We start from the raw sequence: 23,844 nt of genomic DNA, 5'->3' as shown, positions 1-23,844 counted from the left end.
CGCTTATACTCCGGGCAATCGCCCGTCCGATACACGCGCAACAGACCACGTTTTTATTCTGCCCACCGACCCACGATGCTAACACATAGCTCATATTTAGTGGCTTCTGTTTATATTTTAGCGGAAACGGTCGCACTGGGTCGGATTGCTTGCTGTATGAGGTACTTTGTCTCAAACCACTTAACTAATTCCAGCCATGCACCATGCCGGTTTCAGAATGGACCATCCATGTTCTGTGAAGATCTCTCCCATGGGGCCTGTGGAAGGTTTACTGGTTTTGTTTCGCGCCACTGTGACATTTAACCGATGGAATGATAGTACAGAGCACGGGGGCGCCATGGTCGTTCTCTCTTGCCTTTTTATGCGTGATCTATTCCGTGCTCTGTGAAGACCAACACCCCTTCTCAACTGTCATATTCTAGCAAGCCAAAAAAGAAACTACTAAATACTTCTAAAAAGGACGCGGAAAAATCTCGGACTCAGCCCGACATCATCGTGCATGCATAGTACATAATTCACCTATGTGCTCTATCTATATGGATCGCAAGCGCAATTCCATTTCGAAGGACGGCCCGGGTGAAGGGAATAGCCATATTCTTCGTTCTTGACGATGTGCTTGTTTCAAAACCGTTTGCAGCGGACTTTTGTATCTGTGGGTATCGGGAATGCATTGTGGTTGTCCGTCAAGACGACGGTTTCGTTACTAACTCCATACTGGGTCCTTTGATGCGATCATAATAAGGAGTATTATACGCGGAGTCAGTTACTTAGCGGAGCACGGAGTATTGACTAACTGGCTAACTGGAAACTGACTTAGCGACTTGTCATTGAGATAAGCTGTTATCAGGTCTAGTGCTTGCGTGACCGAGTATGTACTCCGTAAGGAGTATCGCACACTTGACATGCCTTACTTGACTCGGCCTACAGCATCCTCCTGCTACATGGACTACATTTATTCTAGCCAAGACTGATGACTTTTTATTTTAATAGATATCTGTTAATTCAACTTCCTATATAAACTTGACTATTTGGGTTCTTGTGCACTATGCGACATACACCACTACTCCGTACTTCAGGGGATATTCTGGTAGCCAACTTCCCCGTGGGGTATCAACCAAAATAACAGCCTATATCAGAATAAAATTCGATGCTTATGCTACAGAGTACGACAGGTAACTTAAAGTACCATTAAGGTGCTGATTCCCACGTGACGTCCCCCGCGGACACCCAAATAGGGAACTTCCTCATAAGGCTGTCTACAAGACTCCTTCCAGTCACTTGTCAACCCATACCTGTCAACATCTCTATAAACACCATCTACTTTGCCATAGTTCTTCACAGCTTCAAACCAAAGAAACAAAGCAAAGAACTCAACCAAAATGACCCACAACATCCCCTCCATCACTCTCCTCTGCATGGAAAAGAAATACATAAGCGCCCTAGAATCCGCTCTCCCAAAGCACTGGCGCGCCTACGACTCCAAAGCCCCCAAGCCCAAAATCACCCTGACAACCCTGCACGAATCCCTCCGCACCGTCCCCGAAACCACAAAATTCGACCTCATCGTCTCCCCCGCAAATTCCTACGGTCTCCTCGATGGCGCCTTCGACGACGCCATCTCGCGCTCCTTCTGCGTGAGGCATAAATTGCCGTATGAAACCCTCACCTATGCAGTGCAGGACGTGCTGTACGAGAAGCACCGTGGCTTCGCGCCACCTGGATCGTGTACGCTTGTGCGGTTTCCGGAGAAGATGTTGGAGAAGGAGCATATGAATGAGTGGGGATGTCGGTGGATTGCGATCTGTCCGACGATGCGGCTTCCTACGAATGTGGTTTGGGATCGGGAGGTGGTTTATGAGTGTGTGTGGAGTTTGTTGTGTGAGGTTGAGAGGCATAATCGCGGGCAGGAGGGGGGTATGTGTGCAGGGGGGGAGAGAAAGGAGAAGAATCGGATTGAGACGGTGCTTATGACGCCTATGGCTACGGGGGTTGGGAAGGTTAGTCCGGAGAGATGGGCAGCGCAGGTGGTGTTGGCTTTGAAGCATTTTGTGGATGCGGTTGAGAGGCCGGAGAGGTGGGGGCGGTTGACTTGGATGGAGTTGGGGACTGATGCGATGGAGGTGTCAAACACGTATTAACTCTTTCGGTGATTATATGTGATACTTGATGAATAGCTTTATTATATTGGGTTTCAACGAATGGTGGCTAGGTACTGTTGCTATAACGTATAGTTCTATTATAATACATAAAGTTCCAGCATGATAATAACAACATATTATTTACTTACAACAAGATCATTCACGGCAAAAACGCTCCGTGGAAGCATAGGCAAAACAGCATCATTCTCATGTACTCTCGTATCACAATGAACCGACGGCGGTCGCTGGATCATCCGATATACATGCGGAGGTGACGGTTCGGGTTTAGGGCTGGGCCGGAGGATATTCCGAAGCATAGGTGATGGCGACGGTAAACTCAGCACACGGTCCTCACTGTCCACTGCACTGCGTGCATCCTGGTTAAAGGACCAACGGTTTGTATTGTTGCTGCTCTTGCGTTTGTGGTTGCGTGATTCCAGGGCCATACGATAGATGGATGGTAACGGGCCCGAGGACTGAGTGCTCGTTGTAAATCGACTGGAGCTAGGACTTGTTGGGGCGAGGGCCCTTAGTTGCTCTGTCGCTGCGCGGGGATCGGATCGTTGCAAGGCGGGTGGTGGTGGTTTCCTGTGTCCAGTATTTCCAGACCCCTTGCTTTCCGTTTGTGTCTTCTCTGGACGAGAGTCTTGTGGTGGCGCACTTGGACGGTTCGGATCGATCACTACTGATTGTCCGCCATCGGTTTCTGTTTGTGCCTGGCTCAGCGTTGACATGCGATGGGGATTATCTGTCCCTGTCACGCACTTGCCATCCCGGGGTTTCGTCTTCGCGTCCGTCAGGCTGTCGATGGCGTGTGCTTCTCTGCATGGGAACCCGGATTCGATGGATATCGGCACAGTAGATTGAGCTCGTCGATTTCTCTTTGGGCGCTTCCCAGTGACGAAGCATCGCACCGTGTACCGCGGGCCATATCGCCTTCGGAAAATAACAAAAACAGATACTAGGACAATAAGAGCAATCCCAACTAAAGGGGTTAGCCTAGCTACTAGACCAGTCATGAAAACAAGCATACCTGCTAAAGCGAGAATAAACGCCACACTTTCACCGGTGGAAATGGTTCTGGGCTTCTTTTCTGAAGAAGGCACGTTACTCCTCTTCCATGGTTGTGCTGTCCGTAGGTTCGGCAAGGTCCATGGAAACCTGGGTTCGAAATGAAGATAGTCGCGCTGACCCTTGCCAGTCTTTTCTGTGCTCACGTCGTGGTCCATTTGAAGTTAATATCGGTAATAATGGTCTGCATCAAATCGATAACCTTATCGACGCATGGCAAATTCGACTTCGTCTTTATATTGCGAATCCTCCCTCAGATATCTTGGTCTATCCCGCAAGAAGGGGGATAAAACGAAATGTCAAACAAAATGATCCAACTTCGAACAAATGCAACAGCTTCAATCCAGGAGGGGTAAAGAATGGCAATGAACGGCCTATATTAAGCAAGACAAGTATAGAACAGACCAGCTGCTGATCTAAAACGAACGACACGCGGAAACAAGACTAAAAGACAGGGAGGGGAAGTCTCAAGTCGAGACAGAGACAAGTTCAAAGAGCAAATTTCGTTCAAAGAAAAAGAAAAGAAACGAAACGAAAACGGATAACCCGGACGAACCGGCTGATATAGAATACACCAGGATATATCAAAGCAAACAAGCATTGCCTTCAATCCAATAGACAACGACGAGACAACAAAGTACTGACCCAATAATCGAGAAGAGGAGGCCCAAGCAAGCAAAGTACGTATGAACATGGGTAAAGTGGAGGCATCTGAGCATGCAGAATTTGACAGCTCGCTAAATGATCTAGGATGCCTCTCAATCAAGCGGAGACACCGGAAGACAATAAGTACAGTGCAGATAGCTGATTTTCCACAGCTGACAGAATAGAAGATCCGCAGAACCATTGAAGCTGACTGGCACGGATCATGGTGAAACGTGCAGCTGTGGCTGCGATCCAGAAAGAGAGAGGGGGGCTTGCAAGTTTGCGATGCGTAGTTGATCAGTCGATTCATGCTCGATCTCTATCACTGATCGCCGAGGGTTAACTGGTTTCCATGTTAGCCGCGAAAAAATCAAAAACAATAAAACCAAATAAATAATAAAAAAAAGTACATCAGAAATCGTAGCGCAAGAAACCAACCACCTCTCCATACAAAGCACGGAGTAGCAGTACAAAGTATGATAGATGAAGTCCAAATCATCCGCAAGAAATAAACAAGCACCAGATACCGACCCAGGTATCCGGGGGCAATCCACCGACACAACTGACAAGTGAGGTCGAGGTTATGTATTTGCGGTGGGCCTTTGATGGAGACGATGTCCTGCCGGTGATTTGTCCGGCGTTGCAGGTTAACTGACAACCTGTATTAGTACTCTATTAGAGTGCAAGTCCATATTGACATATTCGTAATTGTAGGGTCTTCCGTTAATCCGATTATCTGTGATTGTTCTGCACGATGGTCGGGTTTCCCGGAATGACTAAAGAAGAAAAAGAAGATTGAAGAAGTTGAAGAGATGGATATCAGTGGACATCTGCTTTCCTTTTCGGGTATAGATTGGACTAGTACTATGACAGCACCACGAAAACGATACTCCGTACAGAATACATAACAGGCATCTACCTGTTCAATTGTCTGGTAACATATCCTGCACAACTTAGTACCCATGTCCCTACTCAACGTGTACTACCTCAATCCCAACAACATCTGACAGGTCACATCAAACAGCCCCATCCAGAACCAACACTGGCAGCACCAACCCCGAGAAGTTACACCGGATTATTATTGCAAATCATTGATGTACAGCAGATCCTACTCTAATTTCAAGAAATCCACGTACAAAGAACAGGGTATGTATATACTCCGCCCTCCTTGCTGCATACGGCTTATGGACTAGGACCCTGTTACCCATTCCGTGAAGATACATACGCGTGTGGAGAGTAGCTGGTTAGTAGCAGTCTCAAAATGGAGCTATCGCAGTATTGAGAGCACAAAATGTAAGGTCTAGCTTTGGCAAGTGGGTAGCTAGGAAGATCAAGTGACTTGTCTATCGTTGTTGCTCCTACGTGGTGTGGAGTGCGCATTCTGTGTAGTGTGAATACTATAGGAAAGGGGTATAGCTTTGATGTGCTACCTTAGAACATGATCAAAAAAAGATGGCGAAAAGAATGGTACCGAACAGATAGTCAATTAACTGTCCACCTGCAATATGTACATACCCAGCCCTATTGTGCATGGGATATATATCTATCACTCAGATGTATGTATATAGAAACCGCTCATAACAGATGCCATTCAAAAAGCGCCCTACCTTCACATATACCCTGTCCAAGCTGCGCCTGCATGCAAAATGAAAATTAAGTAAAATTCATGAAGGAAAAAATGAAGATGAAAGACGAAAGAGAAGATAAAAATGAAGTGCAAAAAATCCGGTACAGCGCTAACCGAACTAAGCCAGAATATAACCCCTGGAAAAAAAAGAATAAAGTCTATGGTAGAACATAAGACATGACCCTTAGCTTCATGACGTCGTTAATACCCTGATTGACAGGTTTTGACAAATGTTGCGCGGTCTCTTAAATGATCGAATCATCCAGACGCACCCAATCACGGGAGACATCCATACTGCGATTCACGCGACCTCCCGGCGTCAGAGGCACATCCACTCGGCCTCGACCTCGGGGGTCATCCTCGTCGTCATTATCCTCACAGGTGGCCCGCGAGAAATAATCTTCAAAGGCCGCTTGCCGGTCTCCTTCGCTCACAATGGACGTGTAATCTGGAGGTGGTGTGATTAAGGGCGGCGGCGGTGGAACATCTTCAAAGGCGGGTGGCGCGAACGAAGGCGTCCGAAGAAGATGCATTGGACGAGGGTTGCTCTCCGGCTCGTTTGCGATATGGGCCTGCGGCGGACGAGCAAGGCCGCCGGAACCACTGGTAAAACTTCGAGACGGTGCCCGACCGGTCACTGGATTTATAGGGGGACCAGTATCGCCCCGGTCTAAAACAGACTGATAATTAGGCGCACTGTTGCGGTTGGACAACGGGGCGCCAGGACAGCCGCATTCGTACTCTTGTGCGGGCGTCACGGGCTCTGCGTTCGGCGATGTATAGGCGGGGAGGTAAATGTTGGCCTGAGTAGCATTACACGAAAGGAGATGGAACGGGGAGTCGATGGAGATCTCAAAGTGTCTCCGTTTTCCGGGTTCCTTGTCATCGAGCTTGGAGAGACGCAGCACGATCTGCAATCACCTGTTAGCTTATGTTGTTTCTTCTGATGGAAATCTCATCTTACCTTGATCCAATGATTGATTTGAATGTTATCATAGGTCGTGTCGAAATGAAGTCTTTGCGACTCATCACGGTTCTTCATCTCGTGGCAGCTTGGCAATTGTACGTTGAATTCCATTTCAGTCGGACCAACTGCTGCGTCGCTCGAGAGATTACCCAGTAAGTTGGATCTACCTCGGTCAACCATCTCCTCACCCCTGGCAGCAGCCTCACGACGGTCCCAGTCGATGCCACCTCCAGCTGTGACACGCATCGAACTGCCGGGATACGTGCTCGTACTGGGCGAATCGGCCCGTTTTTCAAACAAGAGGACCTTCTTAGCCGGTTGGAAACGATGCACGCTCTTATCGGCTGTCCAATGTTGAATGTTTTCCGTCACGTACACCTTGATGCGATGACATTCGACCTTGGCCAACGGTGTCAATTTGAATGCAATGGGAACTTGTGTACCCAACGGGAAGGACTTCCCAGAGATGACAATATCATAGTGAAGCTGGTCTTCCCAGTTTCGAGAGATGGCGATGGGCTCGACTTGTTCCAACGAGCCCTCCGCGGGCGTCCGAATCACGGGAACCTCCAAATTACCAAGCAGGTTCGGCCGGAATGCGCCTGCACGCTCAACAATAGCTTCCAGGTCATACTTGACAGACCCTAGGTCTGTCTTGATTGTCTCCGGCAAAGACCCGTCGATGGGAAACTCAAAGCTGTACAGATAATCACCCACTGGGAACAATCTATAATTGCGTTGGGGAGCTGGGGCGGCGCCGGGAAGCTCGTTCTTCCCGAAGCTGCGCGAGTGACCGTGGCCAGACTGCAGCGAGAGTCGTTTGAGCTCTTTGGCAGTTTGATTGTTATTTAACGAGGTTGACGATCCACTCTTCGAGAAGAGCTCCCTGGTGCTCGCAGTCACCCCGTCCTTGCCTGTAACCGACGTGAAGGGTTTCGCGTGTTGATAATAATGTGCTCCATAGTCGTTCTGCATCAGGGCTGTGTCGCCATGATTAAAATAGACGACTCCATGAGTGACCAAATCTTTCTTGTCGTGGAAATGGATCTTTTTGGGTGGGATTCCTAAATAAAGGAAGAATTAGCGGATAAGCCCCATTTACATACCAAAAGAGCAAGATTACATACCATCCGGCCAATCCGTCTGGGCATGTCCACGGAAAGTAATGGAGATCTTCTTGATCTTCACGCTCTTAGTAACCTTCAAATGCAATTGGCCACGGAGAATGGCGGACTTCTTGGAGCTCGGGTCGCTATGGTCGTAACCGGCGAGAAAGAGCATAGGCTCAGTGAGAGCAATGCCGACCGAAATACCACTACCCGTGGCTACCGTTTTCTCATGCGGCAATGGAGGAAACGTCTCTGATGAATCCGAACCGAGCGGCGCCGCAATTTGCTCCAAGACTGGTTGCGGCTGAGACCCAGAGCCGATCGTGGAGGAAGAGCCGGAGCGCATCCGGCCTCCCTCGAAGTTAGGCGCAGCAGCAGCTAACATTTGGGCATCTCTGGGAGAGATTACGATTTCAGACACGGGTCGTGGACGAGAAGTTCGGGGCATAGGGATCTCGAGTTGAGGAAGAGGAGGAAGTTCAGGTTCCAGATGAGAATCAGGAGCAGAAGATGCGATGGCGGGGGGGTTAGTCGATGTCCCCAGACGAAGGAAGCGCTTTGCGTTTTCTCGCGGACCCGTCAGCTTTTTGAGGAAAGAAGAGCGACGATTCCTTTGTTGTTTGGAAGCGGATTCAGAGGAGACGCTGGATTCACCGGTTGAAGTCGAGACAGACGAACGACGATTAGAACGAGGACGGAAGAGCCCGGAGAATAATGGGGGGAAAGGCTCAGTGGAATCGCAGGCGGCCAGCTGATTAGTATTGGCGGAGATAGACTGAGCCAATTCGTGCTGCTGCAGATGAGAGGAGATGTGAGCGGCCATCATGATGATATGAACAGACGACAGGGCATAATTTTCTCTCGTTAGCAGCTTATAAAGATGAGGTAAATTGGGCGAGAAGATCAATGCTCTCTCTTTTTTTTTTTTTTTTTTTTTTTTTTTTTTTTCTCTCTCTCCTTTGTTCCTTTTCTGGTACAGAGGACTGATCTGACTCGAGTTGATGCGACAGTGGAGAAAGCGCGGGCAGTGGTGATGCAAGCAAGAGAGTGAGGAAGTTGACGGATGAAAAAGGGAAAAAGAAGGAAGGAAAAGGAAAAGGGAAAAAGAGAAGAGAGAGAGAGCGAGAGAGAGAAAAAAAGCAAAAAATAAAAACAAATAAAAAGCAGGGAAGAGAGAGAGAGAGAGAGAGAGAGAGAGAGAGAAAGGGTAAGCAAGACAACGTACCCCAGACAGTCTTTATGGACAGTCCCAGTAGTGAAGAATAGAAAGCAGATCACGACCTGCGACCTGCCGGAAACAGCACACTGTTCAGTCTGTGCCCGGGTTATGTACGAGTTCAGTCAATATTTAGATTTATTCGCCGGCATCCATCAAGAGCCTTTTTTTTTCTTTTTCTTTTTCTTTTTTTAAAAATATTTTTTTTTTGCTGCTGATCGACTGGTTTTAAACCACGCAAGGTCCGGTGTTCCAGTGAAAAGCGGTTCACCGACTGAGCCGATGAAACACGAGACAGTGAGATTGAAGGAGGCAGAGGGAGAGAGAGAAAGAGAGAAGTACCTGTAAAGGAAGAGAAGAGAGAATGATACCAAGAATACTAGTCAGTGCCGCGGAGGAAAAGGAAGACAATTGAACATGTTTTCTTTTCTTGTCCGGGAGAAGGAAAATGGCGAATGGCCACTTAATGATGAGATGAGAGATACAATACTAATCCCCCACCACACAAAAGTAAGCCATCCAGAACCACTTTATGATGACGCGGTACACTAATCCTTTTGGTTCTTTCAATCTCCGGCGATCCGAGCCATCCAGCATCTGGAGAGGAAACCCTCAGGTGCTTTTTTTTTTTTAATTTTCCCTGGGATTCATTTCCGGTTCTGGGTCAGCGGATGATTTGTTTTCTGCGACAGAACAGCTCAGCGCATACAATCATTGTACATCTTGATCTTCTATCCGGTCTATCCATCTATTCACCAGTAAAATACAATCTCTAAAGGTCTGTACGAAATCTCCGAAGAAGATCGCATGACGTCGTTGCCCCAATGCGGATATCCCGGCAATGCAGATTGAGAACTGTTTGCAGCATTTGTCTCTCTTTTCAATTTCCTCTTATAGTATGCGGGGGATCCTCGGCTCAATTCTCTCAACGCGGTAATAGTAGGGGTACGTATTTGAGAGAATAATCTGTAGTAGTCTATCTAAGCAAAGCTCACCGGTTCTTCTCCTCGGAAGGAAGAGATTAATACCCCATACTGTACTAGTAGCATATGTAAGCGTGGATATTCCTCCGCATTATGACTCTCCTACTTATCAGACTGACAGCTCAATGACCTCATTGCCGTTGTTCTGGGCCTGGGCGATGACTCGAGCCCCTCGGATTAGTAGGGCGCCTTTATTTTATTTTACTCATTTGCCCTCTTCCTTTCTTGGCTCTATACTCCGATGTACTTGTACGTACAGTGGGTTGACATTTAGAATGTCTCAGATTGAACGTTGGCCAGGTACACCAATCAAGTAAACCAGTTGTCATCCAACTCCTCAATGTTCATCAGTTCATCCCCCTCTAGCAATCCCTGATCGCCCATATCCCCACTGCCCATGAAAAGGTCGTCAAAGCTGGACTCCCCAGGTGCTATTATATCCTCCGATTGTTCCCCGGTCTGAGAATCCGCCCCTGTTTGTGGCTGTGGCTGTTGTTGTTGTTGTTGTTGTTGTTGCTGTTTCTGCTGCTGCTCTCCTCTAGTACCGGCTTTCTCAAATTCCAAGTCAAATGCGTCACCTCCAGCTGTGATACTATTTCCAAACTCATCAGTTTCGTTCGCGCCACCACCTGTGTTCATACTGAGGAAGTTCTGGTTCCCGATCTCATCATCGCCAAAGTCTAAATGAAGATCAAAGTCATTCTTTCCGCCGCCCGCTGTCTCGTTCTGTCCGGTGTCAAACTTGGTTTCCGTGGTTGATTGATCTGGAACCGCAGGAGTGTCGCATGGCTTTTCTATCTTCACAGGCTGATCAGATTCGTTAGGTTGACTCAGTTCTGTTGCTGCTGGTACCGGTGGGTTCGTAGTCACATCTTCTGTAGTTTGTTCAGTCTTGATATCGACCTCCTCTACTTTTTCTTGTGCTTGCTCTCCAGTTTCCGGTTCCGGCTTCACCATTGTTTCACCCATTGCCACATCTTGAGCTGTCTGGCTTTCTGTCTTTGTCGCTCGGATTGCCTCATAGTCACGCTCTAGAAATGCCTTGGCAAGGAACTGTAAATTATCAACCGATGCCCCCCCCCCGATATTGTCGATCAACATCAGAAATACATACAATTTGTTCCGAGAGATCATCCAATGCAAATTGAAACTGTTCGTGGGCTGCCGGAATAGACCGTTTCAGCTGAGCCCTGGATTGAATCGAACCAGATGAACGAAAGAACCGTCCAGTCTCTATGAGCTACCAGTTGTTAGAATGTGAATATCTTTACAATTGCGGATTCTTGGACGTACTGCTTGATTGACTGTAGCCGCCAGAGTAGCCAGGGATTCTGGATCCGAGTAATTCGTAGTCATGGCGATTACAATCACAGGATCAATAAGCTGTAGACCCTTGTCACCGTTTTCAAATAGTCCGGGCGTTTATTCGATCCGTTGATGTTGCAAGCCGGAGCAAATAGTAGGACAAATGCACGCTCAAGTCCAAGTGGCCGTCAATCGAATTGAATGATAAAGCGCTATACGAGGACAAAATTATACAAACTCTGATTAGTGGCGGGGAATAACAAATAATCTAAGTCCAGACAAGCAGCCTTGTTAACGTGTTGATTCAAGAGTGAATGGAAAAGCATGTTTCCGTCGGCTTTCGATCTGAGTCCAGGTCCCGTGCAGCTTGTCCTGGATACTAAACCCTTCCTAGTTTAGTGCCCTCTCCACCCGGCGGCTCAAGAGCCCAAACAAACAAAGCAAACAAAGCAGCTCTCCTGTCAGGTTCCCAGCTCTTCTTGTTCTGTCCAGTTGAATAGATCATTCATCACTTGGTTCTTTTCTCTTTTGTTCTTGATCGTTGTTGTACTTCTTATTTTTCTTCTTGTTTCTTCGTCTTCCGTTTGTCGTTTTTCTCTTTTCTCTCTCCTCATCCAGTCAGCTCTGGCGTCGGGTTTTGTGACTCGGTTCTTTTTCTTCCCATATTTGCTTCTTTTAGCACTTCCTTTGTCTCTGTTGCGCTACTCCGTACGTTTCTTTTTTCTTACTTGGTCCCTCTCCTATCAGTATTCTAATAACAAGTCTCCTGTTGGGGCAGTAGGTTCTGAAAATCCGCGTGTTTGAGAAGTTGTCTTGGGCTAACTAAGGGTTTCTGATCCGTCACGACTCTTAGTACAACTATTGGGGTTCCATTCTCTGATCTAGTGATCACTTCAGTTTCTTCCATTTCTTCTTCTGTTTTTCTTTCTCTTTTTATTTTCCCCCACTCCATCTGTGATTTTTACCTTTATTTTTCTCTCTTAAGAAACCTCCTTTTGGTGCTTTGATACTGATCCCCGCGCCGCGCTCTCCGCCTTCGAGTTCACTATTTTTTTTTTGACTGCTCCTTAACGCTCTGCATTGGCTCGTTCGAAATCGCCAACCTCTCTCCTTCTCCTCCTTGTCCCTTTCGCTCGACGCTTGTTCCTCCTTGGTCAAGCGCCGTTTCAACGTCTTTCGACTCTTTGCTTTGCTTTGTCGACCAAATTGTCTTGCATTGTATATTGTTTTATTGACATCGTGTCACAATGGCCGAGAACGTGCCCGCTTCCACCTCCACTCTGCCACAACCTCCGCAAGCCTCAACCGGAGCCTCTGGTCAGCAGCAGTATGATGCGTCCCAGGAAAATGGCCAGGGTACGCACATGCCCCCCCCTCCTCGTCCGCCAGTTATGATCCCCCAGAACACCAACCCGATTCCGACGGCGATTACGTCTCCGATGTCTGGGGGCATGATGTCCCCCACCAGTGCTGGTGGATTTGTGCGTCGGGCCGCTCCTGAGCCAAACAAAAGAGCACTTTATGTCGGAGGTCTCGACCACAGGGTCACAGAGGACATCTTGAAGCAAATATTCGAGACTACCGGCCATGTTATCAATGTCAAGATCATTCCCGACAAGAACGTGAGTTCTCCGATCCCCCTTTTAATTTTTAATTTTAATATTCTTTTCTCATCTATACCAATCTCCCATGGAGTAGCTGGTTACTGAACGTGCCCCATCCCCACAGAAATTCAACAGCAAAGGATACAACTACGGTTTTGTCGAATTCGATGACCCCGGCGCTGCTGAGAGGGCCATGCAGACCCTCAACGGACGCCGTATTCATCAGTCGGTATGCTGATACAAGTTCTATAAAATTTTTCATTTGTCTTTTTCTGATCATTCTTGCAGGAGATCCGTGTCAACTGGGCGTACCAGTCCAACAGCTCAAACAAAGAAGACACCTCGTCTCACTTTCACATCTTCGTCGGTGATCTAAGCAATGAAGTCAACGATGAGATCTTGCTCCAGGCGTTCTCGGCTTTCGGCTCGGTTTCTGAAGCCCGTGTGATGTGGGATATGAAAACAGGACGCTCACGTGGCTATGGTTTTGTCGCTTTCCGTGAGCGCTCAGATGCGGACAAGGCTCTGACCGCCATGGATGGAGAATGGCTCGGTTCCCGTGCCATTCGCTGTAACTGGGCCAACCAGAAGGGCCAGCCTTCTATCTCCCAGCAGCAGGCGATGGCAGCCATGGGCATGGCCCCGACCGCGCCTTTCGGTCACCATCATTTCCCCACTCATGGTATCCAGAGCTACGACATGGTTGCCCAGCAGACCCCTCAGTGGCAGACCACATGCTATGTGGGCAACCTTACGCCGTACACCTCGCAGAATGACCTGGTTCCCCTGTTCCAGAACTTCGGTTACGTCTTGGAAACCCGCTTGCAGGCCGACCGTGGGTTTGCTTTCATCAAAATGGACACTCACGAGAATGCTGCCATGGCAATTTGCCAGCTCAGCGGCTACAACGTCAACGGTCGTCCTCTGAAGTGCAGCGTATGCTTAATCCCCCTCCCCCCTGTTCTGGTGTTTTATCGTCTATTGCGAGTTGCTAACTATCGTAGTGGGGTAAGGATCGCCCACCCACTGGTCAATTCGACAATGCGGCTTTTGCCTCCGGTACAACCTACTTCCCGCAGTATAATGGTCCCGGCGGGCCTATGGCCCCTCAGGGTACGTCTCCCATGTTTTGACTGACTATTATCCTGTCTTCTTGCTAATAGTTCATTTTTTTTAATTATTTTTTACAGGCCCTGTTCCTGCTGGTCGAGGCTGGGATCAATCTGCCGTACCCACGCAAAACTACGGTCCAGGAAACGGTGCTGGCTTTGGCCGTGGACAGGCCAACAACGGCAACTATGGAAACGGCTTCGGGGGCTACCAAGCGTAACCCACCTCCGGATCAGTCGCTGCTGAATGTCCGTCATTCCTGACCTCGAGCTCTCGCACCGGCAACAAATGCGACAAAAAGAAAGGCCGTTTCGCAAACTATCCGCCCTTGTCTTCCCCTGTCTTATATGTTTTACATTGATTGCTTTTTACATCTCTCTTATTCGTTTTTAAACCTTCCCAGCTGCTTTATCATGATTGGTTTCTAAATTGTCATACTATGTGGATTTTCAAGCGCATGTTTTCTTTTCAATTCTCACGTGCTTCCTTTTGAAATGAAATTTGTGTGTTATCATGCACTAAAATACCCCAAGTCCACTCTGTTGATTTGACTTGATTCTTATGTTATCTTTCCTGTTCTTTCCTTCCATCAGTTGTCCACATCTTTGATCAACAGCTTCTTTGGGTGCATGATTCAAGTATGCTGTCAACTGAATGAATTAAAAAGTGCCTTTTTTTGTTTCTTATCTATTCTACTTTCTTTGTATTTTCTTATCTTTTTTCTTATTTTCTTTCTACTTCCGGCTTTACTGGTGTGAGCTAATATTTGATAAATTATCTGACCCGGACATGATCGTATCTTATCGGTATGCGTGCGGCTTTCTGAGCAGATTGGGTCTCTTTTTATGCTGCATACGAAGTCATCTGTTTTGTTGATATCGTACTCTCTTCATTGTTTTCATTGATTTCGTCTTAGGCCGTGTCTTTACAATCTGGTGCAATGATACCCTCTGGTCTGTTTACTTGCTCTTGTCTTCTTGGGAAAGTACTGCTTTCAATGCTTATGATCATGTTACTGATTTTGTGTTACTTTTAGCTGAGAGATCACTATTCAGATAGTATAGCATATGTAGCCATGAAATGAGGATTTATGTGAGCCCAAAGCATTCTTATGCTTCAATTCTATAGAATACATATTGTAGTTCTTCGCGCGAAGTCAGATATTCTGATATACTCCGGAATCGGAATTTAGTTAATGCGCTATGGCCCGTCTAGCTATCCTCATCCGCCTCTCTCTCCTTACCTCAACCATGCCGCTTCATGGAACCAACCACCAAAGAACAACAACCCCCGAACGGGTGAAGTACACTACCTCACTCACTCAGCAGTTTCCCTTCATACCAAATGATTGAATGCGCCCGTGATACAACCCCCGGATATCAATCTGCGCGAGCTTGCGCCAATGGAAGATGGAGACTACGACCCCAGCACGGCAGCATTGTCGATAAACGGTAACAACGACAATGGCGGTGCCAACACAAACAATGGAGAACGCACAGGACGGACACGATCTATGAGCACTAGCACGAGCAACAGCAACCACCGACGCAGCATGTCCGGCTCGCTCTTATCGAAACTGTCGTTCTTACGGACCACGAACCAAGCAACGACATCACCAGAGCATACCAATAACCAGTCTGCAGCTATTAATGGACGGGGGTATGATGACGGCGATGGCGGTGATGATGTCTCTTCCGATGGAACAAGTAACTTGCGCGGCGGGAAAGCGATGGCGAGTGCGTTACAGCAACAGCGGAGGACACGGAGGAGGAGAGGATCGTTGCGCAAGACGGCACTGTTGGGCACGCGCTTTGAGTCCAAGAAGACGATTAAGGGTGCCGGTGGTAACAATAATATGATGGACATTTGGCGGAGCGAGGATGCTGCGAAGAGTATATCGCCGCGACCGTTTACCAATTCCGTCTCTGCTACGGGTGGAACGGAGCCCATGTCGCAGTCGCAGGGATCTTTTGATCGGGGAGGTCGTGAGAATAACCCGCGATGGGGATATGTAAGTGCGCAGCAGAGGAGGGTTTCTCGAGGCTCGTTTTCGCGCCATGAGCCAAATCTCGCCCGGAACAAGGTACTCGGTGACGAGACTGTTACTGACGATGAGGACATGGTCTCCTTCATGCGCCGCGATAACGTTGAGAACAAAGAGAATGACAACCCGAAGATTATTGCGGCAGGCTTACAGCACAACCCCCTCACATCGCCCTCTTCAAGCTCAGACTCATACTATGCTCTCCAACCAAACTCGACATACGGAGCTGTCCACCGCACCAAGTCCCCCCTTGCAACTCACCACCACCCCGCCGACCATCAAGACATAATATGGGACTATTCCGAAACCGAATGGTGGGGATGGATCATCCTAATTGTAACTTGGCTCGTCTTCGTCGTGGGGATGGGAAGCTGTTTCGGGGTCTGGAGCTGGGCCTGGGATGTTGGAGAGACACCATATGCACCGCCGGAGCTCGAGGACGACCCGACGCTGCCGATTGTTGGGTATTATCCGGCGTTGATTATATTGACTGCTGTTATGTCGTGGGTGTGGGTTGTTGTTGCTTGGGTCGGGATGAAGTATTTCAAGCATGCGAATATATCGGGAGAGGATATTTAATTCTGCTTCTCTTTTGAAATGTGTGAGGCATTGTAGAATCATATTAGACAAGACGTATACATAAGGGCTATGTATATCTTGCATAAGAAACAGGACATCAAGCACTAAATCATATTCCCGACAGTAAACCCCGAAGTATACCAAACTCCTATACAAACCAACTCAACCACCCAACCCAGCCCAAGCAGAAACAACACAAACTACTACAATCAATGCGACACCGCACACTGGTTCGCAGGCCCAGTCTGACCTGCAAGCTGCAAATACGACAACCCCCGGTTAACATCATCGAGCCTTGGACCGTCACTCGTAGGCTCCACGCTGCGAGGTTCATCTGCGCCTGGTTGTACGGTTGTTCCTGGTGCGGTGCTGACCAGGCCCTTGGATACGGCGTAGCAGGATGAGCGGTCTTGGGTTATGTCTTCGCCGTAGTATTCGTCCAGGATGGGGTGGAGGAGGACGGTTTGTTTGTGGATTGTGACGACGGAGTTCGTGGGGACGGAGACCCAGTTGTCTATCATGAGAATGTCAGTACTCTAGCGGTTATAGAAGGTTGAGGATTCTAGAAGGAGGTGACTCACGTCTCTCGAATGTAATAGGCTCACTGGCCACAAGAACGATATCCGCGCCTTTATCATGGCGCTCCATCTTAAAGTGTCCCTTATCCTTGCCCTCCTTCCACTTAGTACCGGAGGAGAAGTACAAGCTCGCAGGCTCATCCGTCTTGCTGCTGATATACCGTGTGCAAACAACGGTATGACCATCCGTCACCGCGAAGTTGAGCAAACTCCGCGTCTCAACCCCAGAAACATTATGCTTCTTGGGAATCTCCGCAATAAACTCATTAATCTTCGCAATCGTCTTCACCATCACTTTCCGCAGAAGCGCCTGCCCAAATCCCTCCGGCCCTGGATCCGAACTAGGATCTACACCCTCCTTCTCTAACAGATCAAGGAACAGCGCAAAGGCCCATTCACTATCTGTCCCACCATTAACACCTAGATACCACTTATCCGCTAGGGAGTCGGCCAGTGTTCGCTTAACGTACTTCCACCCGCCAATGCTGCCGTTGTGCATCCACATCAGGGTCTCGTGCTGGAACGGGTGGCAGTTATTATCAGAGAGGGTGCCTTCGGTGGTTGCGCGGACATGTGCGAATATCAGGCTCGAGCAGGTCTTCGATGCGAGTCGTTCGAGGTTCTCACAGTTCCATGCTGGGAGGGTTGAGGTGAAGATGCAGGGGTCGCGGCCTAATTCGGGGTTTGTATAGAAGCCGACTCCGAAGCCATCGCCGTTAACTGGACGGCGGTTGTCCTAGAACAGAAGAGTATAAGTTTTTGGTCATCTTGACTTATCATATTATTGTGTCTGGTCTTACCAATCTCAGTCGAGAGTCGTAGGACTGTGTGAGGATTGAATGACTCGGTTCCGTGATCAGCTTGCTGAGGCGGATGTCGTTTCGGCCTTTGTATATCTAGTATGCGGTTAATGCGATGTATGCCATTGACAAATGGGTAGAATAAGGGTACTTACTAGGAATCTGCACATAGTTTCCTAGTCGTATAGGTCATTTGCTTGCTCAAAAGATAAAGTATGGTTCTGATCTTGTTCCGATGAGATCAGATCCAGCCCAACGCCGATAAAAGAGTACCACGCACACTCGCTCAACGTTAGACAGATAATATCACCGGGAGCACAAGCAAATAAGTAATACAAACAAAACCCAATCAATCACCAATAAATATCCCCAATCAATCGTCAGTGATTGTCAATATGGCTCTATGACGACACGTGACTCACCGACATTTTCCGGCATGCGACGCGGCCACCTGCGCAGGTCACGGGGTCTCCCGCGCGGAGATTCGACAAATCCTCCGTCATTGTAACTTCGTTGTCAACCCCACGACCTGATCTACCTTATTCCATCTTATCAAACCCTATACACCCTTCCTGGTTTATTCTTCGAGGCTTATCAGCCCGGAGATGACCGCTTTCCTACCGACTTCTCCCGGATCTGTATGAGCTTTCATCAATCATGAGCGGGAGGATTCTCTCCCACCGTCTTGCTCCGCTCTTGCGGACAGGTTCCCTGGCTCGTCATGCCTACAACGCCGGTGCAAGGACGGGGGGTCTCCTACGATCAGATGGCAGTGCCGCGCTGCGAGGCCGAGCATGGACTGTTGGGACTAACTCTATCCACAACAATGTCCCTGCTGTGCGGGCGATTTCGTTTTCCAGAATGCTTCCCAAGCTGGCGGTGAAGCTAGTCAGGTTACCGGCCATGTTTGGAGGAGCTATGGTTGCGAGCTTTGCTTATTTTCAGTATCAGGCTACTCGTATGTTTTTCTTCAGATGCCGAGTTCTCGAAATATTGGAGATTGCATGTTACTGATACCTGCCCCGCTTTGATTGACAGAGGCCGGAAACTACGCTATAGATGTCTTCAGACGAGCCGGAGAGACAGCAAGTGACACCGCTTCGGGAATTTTCTCGGAGATTCAACATATGGCTGAACAAACACAACGCGGCTGGCAGAGAACGACAGAAGACGCTGAATTACCCGAATGGCTGCAAAGGATACTCCGTTTCGACGAGGAAGACTCAAAGGGCAGTGACTCTGGTGGCTCGTCCGGTGGAGGAAAGTCTCCTAAGGAGGGCCGGGTTGGTGCTGCTGCGGCAGCCACCACTGCGGCGTTTGGCTATGACCAGTCGGGCGAGGACGATGTGCGGTCCGGTCGAGACATCGCGGAGGACGATCAGATGATGCTTCTTACACGGAAAATGATCGAGATTAGGAATATTCTGTCAACTGTTGGGCAGTCTAATACGCTCACGCTTCCGTCTATCGTTGTTATTGGGTCGCAATCTTCCGGTAAAAGTTCGGTCCTTGAAGCTATTGTTGGGCACGAATTCCTGCCAAAGGGCTCGAACATGGTTACCCGACGTCCGATCGAGCTTACACTAGTGAACACGCCAAATGGTAATTCCGAATATGGAGAGTTTCCGGCTCTTGGGCTGGGGAAGGTTACCGATTTCACCCAGATTCAGCGGACTTTGACGGATCTGAACTTGGCTGTCCCTGAAAGTGACTGCGTTACAGACGACCCGATCCAATTGACCATCCATTCCCCCAATGTCCCCGACCTTTCCCTCATCGACCTCCCAGGATATATTCAAGTTGCCGGCCATGATCAACCGCCGGAGCTCAAACAGAAGATCTCCGACCTCTGTGACAAGTACATCCAGGCGCCTAACATTGTCCTGGCGATTTCTGCGGCAGATGTCGATCTGGCTAACTCGACTGCTTTGAGAGCAAGTCGCCGTGTCGACCCGAGGGGTGAAAGGACAATTGGTGTGATCACAAAGATGGATCTCGTTGACCCTGAACGTGGTTTGAGCATGCTTACGGATAAGAAGTATCCCCTGCGTCTCGGTTATGTCGGTGTTGTCAGCCGGATTCCTCAGACAACTACCTTGTTCTCCAGAGGCACCGGCAACATCACCAGTGCCATCTTGAAGAATGAGAATGCCTACTTCTCTGCCCACCCGGAGTTCGGTCCCGATTCCGGCGTTACGATTGGAGTTTCGACTTTACGGACCAAGCTTATGCACGTTCTTGAGCAAACCATGGCATACAACCTGGCAGGAACTAGAGATGCCATCAGCCAAGAACTCGAAGAAGCGACCTACGAGTTCAAGGTCCAATACAACGACCGTCCTCTCAGCGCAGAGTCATATCTGGCTGAAACCCTTGATAGTTTCAAGCACTCGTTCAAGGCGTTTGCTGAAGGGTTCGGCCGTCCTCAGGTCCGGGAGATGCTCAAGAACGAGCTGGACCAAAGAATCATGGACATTCTGGCCCAGAGGTATTGGAACAAGCCCATCGAGGACTTGAACCCCATGTTGTTTGAGCCGGATCCCTTGAGCGACCTCCCCAAAGCGGACCCAGAGTCGCTGTATTGGAGGCGGAAACTCGATGCCTCGACTTCGTCTTTGACGAAGCTCGGAATTGGCCGACTTGCCACTACTGTCGTTGCGAACGCTCTCCAGACACACGTTGACCATCTTTTGTCGCAATCCACTTTTGCTTCGCATCCTTATGCTCAGAAACAAATTACGGATGCCTGCGAAAGCATTCTAAACGACCGATTCTTCAGCACCAGCGACCAGGTCGAAAACTGCATCAAGCCTTACAAGTTTGAAATCGAGGTCGAAGAGCCTGAATGGACCAAAGGCAGGGAAAATGTGAGCAAAGTGCTGAAGGAGGAACTCAAAGCATGTGAGGGAGCTATGAAGCGTGTTGAAGAGATTATCGGGAAGAGAAAGATCAGGGACGTTATGACTTTTGTTGACAAGGTCAGAAAAGGTGATATTGTTCTAGAGGGTGACGGCACTGGCGGAGCTGGTGGATTTAGCTCTGCTTTGCTGGAGACAGGTAAGTTCCCAGAAATTTCTGCTTCTTGAAAATCATAAACTAACCCTTGCAGGCCGCGATAGCGTCTTCCTCCGTGACCGCGCCGACCTCCTCAAAATGCGCCTCCTCGCCGTCCGCTCCAAGCAATGCGCCACCAAGAAGAACAAATACTTTTGCCCCGAGATCTTCCTCGATGTCGTGTCCGACAAACTCACCTCCACCGCCGTCCTCTTCCTGAATGTCGAACTCCTCTCCGAATTCTACTACAACTTTCCCCGCGAACTCGACACGCGCCTCGGCCGCCACCTGTCCGACGACGAAGTCGAGCGGTTCGCACGAGAGGACCCGCGCATCCGGAGACATCTAGATATTATTAGGAAGAAGGAGTTGTTGGAATTGGCATTGCAAAAGATTGAGAGTATTCGGAAGTTAGATGGACGGGGAATGCATCGAGGACAGGAGAGGCCGTTGGTTGCACCGCAGCATGAGAAGAGAGGCCGGGGTGGGTGGAATTTGTTTTAGATCGAGTCTCTGCTCTTGTTTATAACTTTATACGACTTACGTTTATACTATACATGCTCTCCTTGTTGGACCCAAATGGATGTTAGAAAATGTATATGGCTTCCATTCATCCGGGGTTCTCCAGATTTGATTATTAGAGTACTCATTTGAAATCCCAGGCCCAAGTCTATTATCTATTTAATCCGTACAATACAAAGGAAATAACAAGTAAAAAAGTACATACGGGAGGAAAGGGACTGTCGCTCCTTTTTCTCATTTTATCCTTGCCCTTCCCTTTCCCCCCTCCTACCCCCATGGGCCTCCCAAGAAAAGGAACCAACCAAATCACGCTTGCTCAAAACAGGAATAAACAAAACAAAACTGCTAAATGCGGGAAGACATGAGAGAATAGAAGAAAGAGAGAAAGGAAAGAAAACACAGTAAGGTTAGGTTAGGTGGTCATACAGAGCGGCGTTGAGAGAGAGACGATGAGTAGTGGATGAAGAGTCGAAAGGGTATGTTGCTGTTATGTGGCGAAGAGGACGTAGGGCTTTACTCCCGAGAGACGTCACGACCGAACAGCTTGGCCTTGATCCAATCATTAGTGACAAGGACACGGTTGCGGGCTAGATGATAGTCAGTATCGCATATCAGGAAAGAAAAGGAAACCCTAAAAGGCACTTACTGCTGAAGCACATGCTCAAGTAGGCACTACGCCAGAACAGATAAGTCATGGTGCCACCACTGGCAATGTTACCGCTCAACCAGCTGATGTCTGCGACGGCACGCTCCTTTCCAATGTACGCCAAGCTACCCTGGTGCGAGTACTGGAAGGGACCAATCTGCTTAACGCGGCGGAGCTGTTTCTGGCGCTCACGAATCTCATCGAAGATGCCGTTACGGTCGTCGTTGCTCCTGGCCTGAGACTGAACCTCGGACAAGTGCTGCAATTCCTTCTCAATGGTCTCCGTCTTGGCCATGGTGTTGAACATGCGGGCCAGGAAGGCACCCTCTTGGCTGGCAACCTGGGCGGTGGGGGCATAGTTGGTGATGGCGCAGTCACCGACGGCCCAGACGTTCTCTGCGCCGTTGACGACCAGATACTCGTTCACGGCGAGACCGCGACGCGAGTTCTTCTGGGCAGGGATCTGGTTCATGAGGTCGCGCACGACGTTGCGGACGGCGTTACCGGTGGCCCAAACCAGAAGACCGTAGGGGATGGTCTCCAGCTCCTTGGAGCCATCAGGCTTGGTAACCTCGGCCTGGATGTACTTGTCGGTGACGTTCTTGACCATAGTCTTAGCACGGATGGAGATGGCCTCCTCCTTGAAGGTCGATTCGGTGTAGTCGATCAGCTGCTTGGAGAACATGGGAAGCACATTGGGGAGAGCCTCGACGAGAGTGACGTGGAAGTTGTCCTTGATCTCGGGGATCCACTTCTTAAGGTCCTCGTTGAAGAAGTCCTGAATCTCACCAGCGAACTCGACACCAGTGGGACCACCACCGACGACAACCATGTGCAAAAGTCGCTTGACCTCGTCCTCGGTCTGGTCCTTGAACATGGCGGTTTCGACACAGTCCATGATGCGCTTGCGGATCTTCTGAGCATCACCGACTTCCTTCAAAAAGCAAGAGTTCTCCTTGACACCTTTGATACCTGCACGGCCGTTAGCTCCTGTCTTCATCCTGGAATATCCGATTGTCTACTTACCGAAAGTGGCGTTCTCAGCACCAACACCAACGACCAGCATGTCGAATGGCACCTCAGTGTGCGAGATTTCACCCTTGATCTCTGAGTCATCGCTAATGTAGACAACGCGCTTCTCGTAGTCGATCTTGGTAGCCTCGGCTTCATAGAAGCGGACACCGCCCTTCTTCTGGCGGAGAATGTTGCGGATGGGTTCCATGATGGAGCGATGCTCAACCAAGCCGGTGGTACACGAGGGGAGCAGAGGAGTAAACAGGAAGTAGTTGCGGGGAGAGATGACGATGACATTGTAGTTTTCGGTGTCGAGCTTCTTCAGCAGGGAAACGGAACCCCAACCGGAACCTATGCGATTAGGTTAGTCGCGACTTCACTCTTATTATCTTTCCTTCCTCTCATGAGTAACGCACCCAGGACGACCAGAGTCTTCTTGGACGGATCAGGCTCGATCTGCTCGATCGGATGGCGCAGCTCGTAGATACTGTACGCCAGCATACCGGTGAGACCAGCACCAGTCAACAAGGTCAGGCGCCAGGTCCATCGCAAGAACCGGAACTTCTTCTTGGGCTTGGGAGCCGGGGTGGGAGCGGGGGCAGCGTCAGCGTAGGTGCGACGGGCAGCGGCGCGCTGGAAGGACTGCTGCTGAACGAAGCCATTGGAGCGCAAGGGCCGGACAATGCGCGAGAACGAGGAAAGGCGCATGGCAGATGGAGAGACCATTCTGGAGGAGCGCATAGCGAGGGTACTGCCAACCATTATCGGAGGTTATGCGTTTGCGCGCGCGGACGCGAGAATAGATGTAGAAGGGATACAAGGGGAAGGAAAA

At 49.2% G+C, this 23,844-nt stretch overlaps 10 protein-coding genes across 10 annotated transcripts; 4 read left to right on the top strand and 6 right to left on the bottom strand.

Annotated features, from left to right (window-relative positions):
- The first annotated feature begins 1,272 nt into the window (after positions 1-1,272).
- EURHEDRAFT_412272 (uncharacterized protein) lies at positions 1,273-2,275 on the top strand. The gene has a single exon (XM_040781865.1). The coding sequence runs from the start codon at positions 1,380-1,382 to the stop codon at positions 2,136-2,138; it is 759 nt and encodes a 252-aa protein (XP_040639143.1). The 5' UTR covers positions 1,273-1,379; the 3' UTR covers positions 2,139-2,275.
- On the bottom strand, positions 2,207-3,477 carry EURHEDRAFT_59154 (uncharacterized protein). The gene is made up of 2 exons (XM_040787594.1): positions 3,172-3,477; positions 2,207-3,123 (listed from the first exon to the last, which is right to left on the bottom strand). Exons 1-2 carry the CDS (start codon positions 3,365-3,367, stop codon positions 2,276-2,278), a joined length of 1,044 nt encoding a protein of 347 aa, XP_040639142.1. The 5' UTR covers positions 3,368-3,477; the 3' UTR covers positions 2,207-2,275.
- Positions 3,478-4,374, bottom strand: EURHEDRAFT_59150 (uncharacterized protein). The gene is made up of 2 exons (XM_040787593.1): positions 4,265-4,374; positions 3,478-4,197 (listed from the first exon to the last, which is right to left on the bottom strand). The coding sequence occupies exon 2, from the start codon at positions 4,162-4,164 to the stop codon at positions 3,589-3,591; it is 576 nt and encodes a 191-aa protein (XP_040639141.1). The 5' UTR covers positions 4,165-4,197; positions 4,265-4,374; the 3' UTR covers positions 3,478-3,588.
- A 1,244-nt stretch (positions 4,375-5,618) lies between these two features.
- EURHEDRAFT_59050 (uncharacterized protein) lies at positions 5,619-8,775 on the bottom strand. Its single transcript, XM_040787592.1, has 3 exons — positions 7,576-8,775; positions 6,446-7,512; positions 5,619-6,392 (listed from the first exon to the last, which is right to left on the bottom strand). The coding sequence occupies exons 1-3, from the start codon at positions 8,381-8,383 to the stop codon at positions 5,727-5,729; spliced, it is 2,541 nt and encodes an 846-aa protein (XP_040639140.1). The 5' UTR covers positions 8,384-8,775; the 3' UTR covers positions 5,619-5,726.
- An 896-nt stretch (positions 8,776-9,671) lies between these two features.
- On the bottom strand, positions 9,672-11,370 carry EURHEDRAFT_500139 (uncharacterized protein). Its single transcript, XM_040785735.1, has 3 exons — positions 11,050-11,370; positions 10,871-10,996; positions 9,672-10,809 (listed from the first exon to the last, which is right to left on the bottom strand). The coding sequence occupies exons 1-3, from the start codon at positions 11,110-11,112 to the stop codon at positions 10,066-10,068; spliced, it is 933 nt and encodes a 310-aa protein (XP_040639139.1). The 5' UTR covers positions 11,113-11,370; the 3' UTR covers positions 9,672-10,065.
- A 938-nt stretch (positions 11,371-12,308) lies between these two features.
- On the top strand, positions 12,309-13,995 carry EURHEDRAFT_402633 (nuclear and cytoplasmic polyadenylated RNA-binding protein pub1; the record flags this gene model as incomplete). The annotated part of the gene is made up of 5 exons (XM_040780153.1): positions 12,309-12,683; positions 12,760-12,894; positions 12,954-13,601; positions 13,670-13,778; positions 13,856-13,995. The coding sequence occupies 5 exons, from the start codon at positions 12,309-12,311 to the stop codon at positions 13,993-13,995; spliced, it is 1,407 nt and encodes a 468-aa protein (XP_040639138.1).
- A 1,182-nt stretch (positions 13,996-15,177) lies between these two features.
- On the top strand, positions 15,178-16,398 carry EURHEDRAFT_455576 (PIG-Y family protein; the record flags this gene model as incomplete). Its single annotated transcript, XM_040784282.1, has 1 exon — positions 15,178-16,398. One exon carries the CDS (start codon positions 15,178-15,180, stop codon positions 16,396-16,398), a length of 1,221 nt encoding a protein of 406 aa, XP_040639137.1.
- Positions 16,399-16,607: 209 nt separating this feature from the next.
- On the bottom strand, positions 16,608-17,946 carry EURHEDRAFT_515308 (glutamine amidotransferase subunit DUG3; the record flags this gene model as incomplete). The annotated part of the gene is made up of 4 exons (XM_040786360.1): positions 16,608-16,912; positions 16,980-17,712; positions 17,777-17,872; positions 17,932-17,946. The coding sequence occupies 4 exons, from the start codon at positions 17,944-17,946 to the stop codon at positions 16,608-16,610; spliced, it is 1,149 nt and encodes a 382-aa protein (XP_040639136.1).
- Positions 17,947-18,433: 487 nt separating this feature from the next.
- EURHEDRAFT_455799 (dynamin-related GTPase MGM1) lies at positions 18,434-21,334 on the top strand (the record flags this gene model as incomplete). Its single annotated transcript, XM_040784301.1, has 3 exons — positions 18,434-18,734; positions 18,815-20,833; positions 20,886-21,334. The coding sequence occupies 3 exons, from the start codon at positions 18,434-18,436 to the stop codon at positions 21,332-21,334; spliced, it is 2,769 nt and encodes a 922-aa protein (XP_040639135.1).
- Positions 21,335-21,865: 531 nt separating this feature from the next.
- EURHEDRAFT_377515 (alternative NADH-dehydrogenase) lies at positions 21,866-23,774 on the bottom strand (the record flags this gene model as incomplete). Its single annotated transcript, XM_040778977.1, has 4 exons — positions 21,866-21,939; positions 21,999-22,970; positions 23,025-23,363; positions 23,429-23,774. The coding sequence occupies 4 exons, from the start codon at positions 23,772-23,774 to the stop codon at positions 21,866-21,868; spliced, it is 1,731 nt and encodes a 576-aa protein (XP_040639134.1).
- Between the last annotated feature and the right edge of the window lie 70 nt (positions 23,775-23,844).

The sequence above is a fragment of the Aspergillus ruber genome (assembly GCF_000600275.1).
Source record: "Aspergillus ruber CBS 135680 unplaced genomic scaffold scaffold00012, whole genome shotgun sequence".
Lineage (NCBI taxonomy): Eukaryota > Fungi > Ascomycota > Eurotiomycetes > Eurotiales > Aspergillaceae > Aspergillus > Aspergillus ruber.
Note: the sequence above shows the minus strand (reverse complement) of the source record. Positions and strands in the feature narration are given on the sequence as shown.

Excerpts from the sequence above, each read along its gene's own strand:
- EURHEDRAFT_59150 (XM_040787593.1), bottom strand. The coding sequence starts at position 4,164 with ATGAATCGACTGATCAACTACGCATCGCAAACTTGCAAGCCCCCCTCT.
- EURHEDRAFT_500139 (XM_040785735.1), bottom strand. The coding sequence starts at position 11,112 with ATGACTACGAATTACTCGGATCCAGAATCCCTGGCTACTCTGGCGGCT. Across the intron at positions 10,997-11,049 it reads CGGCTACAGTCAATCAAGCA|CTCATAGAGACTGGACGGTT; the intron begins GTACGTCCAAGA and ends AACAACTGGTAG. Across the intron at positions 10,810-10,870 it reads ATGATCTCTCGGAACAAATT|TTCCTTGCCAAGGCATTTCT; the intron begins GTATGTATTTCT and ends GATAATTTACAG.
- EURHEDRAFT_59154 (XM_040787594.1), bottom strand. The coding sequence starts at position 3,367 with ATGGACCACGACGTGAGCACAGAAAAGACTGGCAAGGGTCAGCGCGAC. Across the intron at positions 3,124-3,171 it reads GTTTATTCTCGCTTTAGCAG|TTGGGATTGCTCTTATTGTC; the intron begins GTATGCTTGTTT and ends TAACCCCTTTAG.
- EURHEDRAFT_59050 (XM_040787592.1), bottom strand. The coding sequence starts at position 8,383 with ATGATGGCCGCTCACATCTCCTCTCATCTGCAGCAGCACGAATTGGCT. Across the intron at positions 7,513-7,575 it reads CCAGACGGATTGGCCGGATG|GAATCCCACCCAAAAAGATC; the intron begins GTATGTAATCTT and ends TCCTTTATTTAG. Across the intron at positions 6,393-6,445 it reads AAATCAATCATTGGATCAAG|ATCGTGCTGCGTCTCTCCAA; the intron begins GTAAGATGAGAT and ends AGGTGATTGCAG.
- EURHEDRAFT_412272 (XM_040781865.1), top strand. The coding sequence starts at position 1,380 with ATGACCCACAACATCCCCTCCATCACTCTCCTCTGCATGGAAAAGAAA.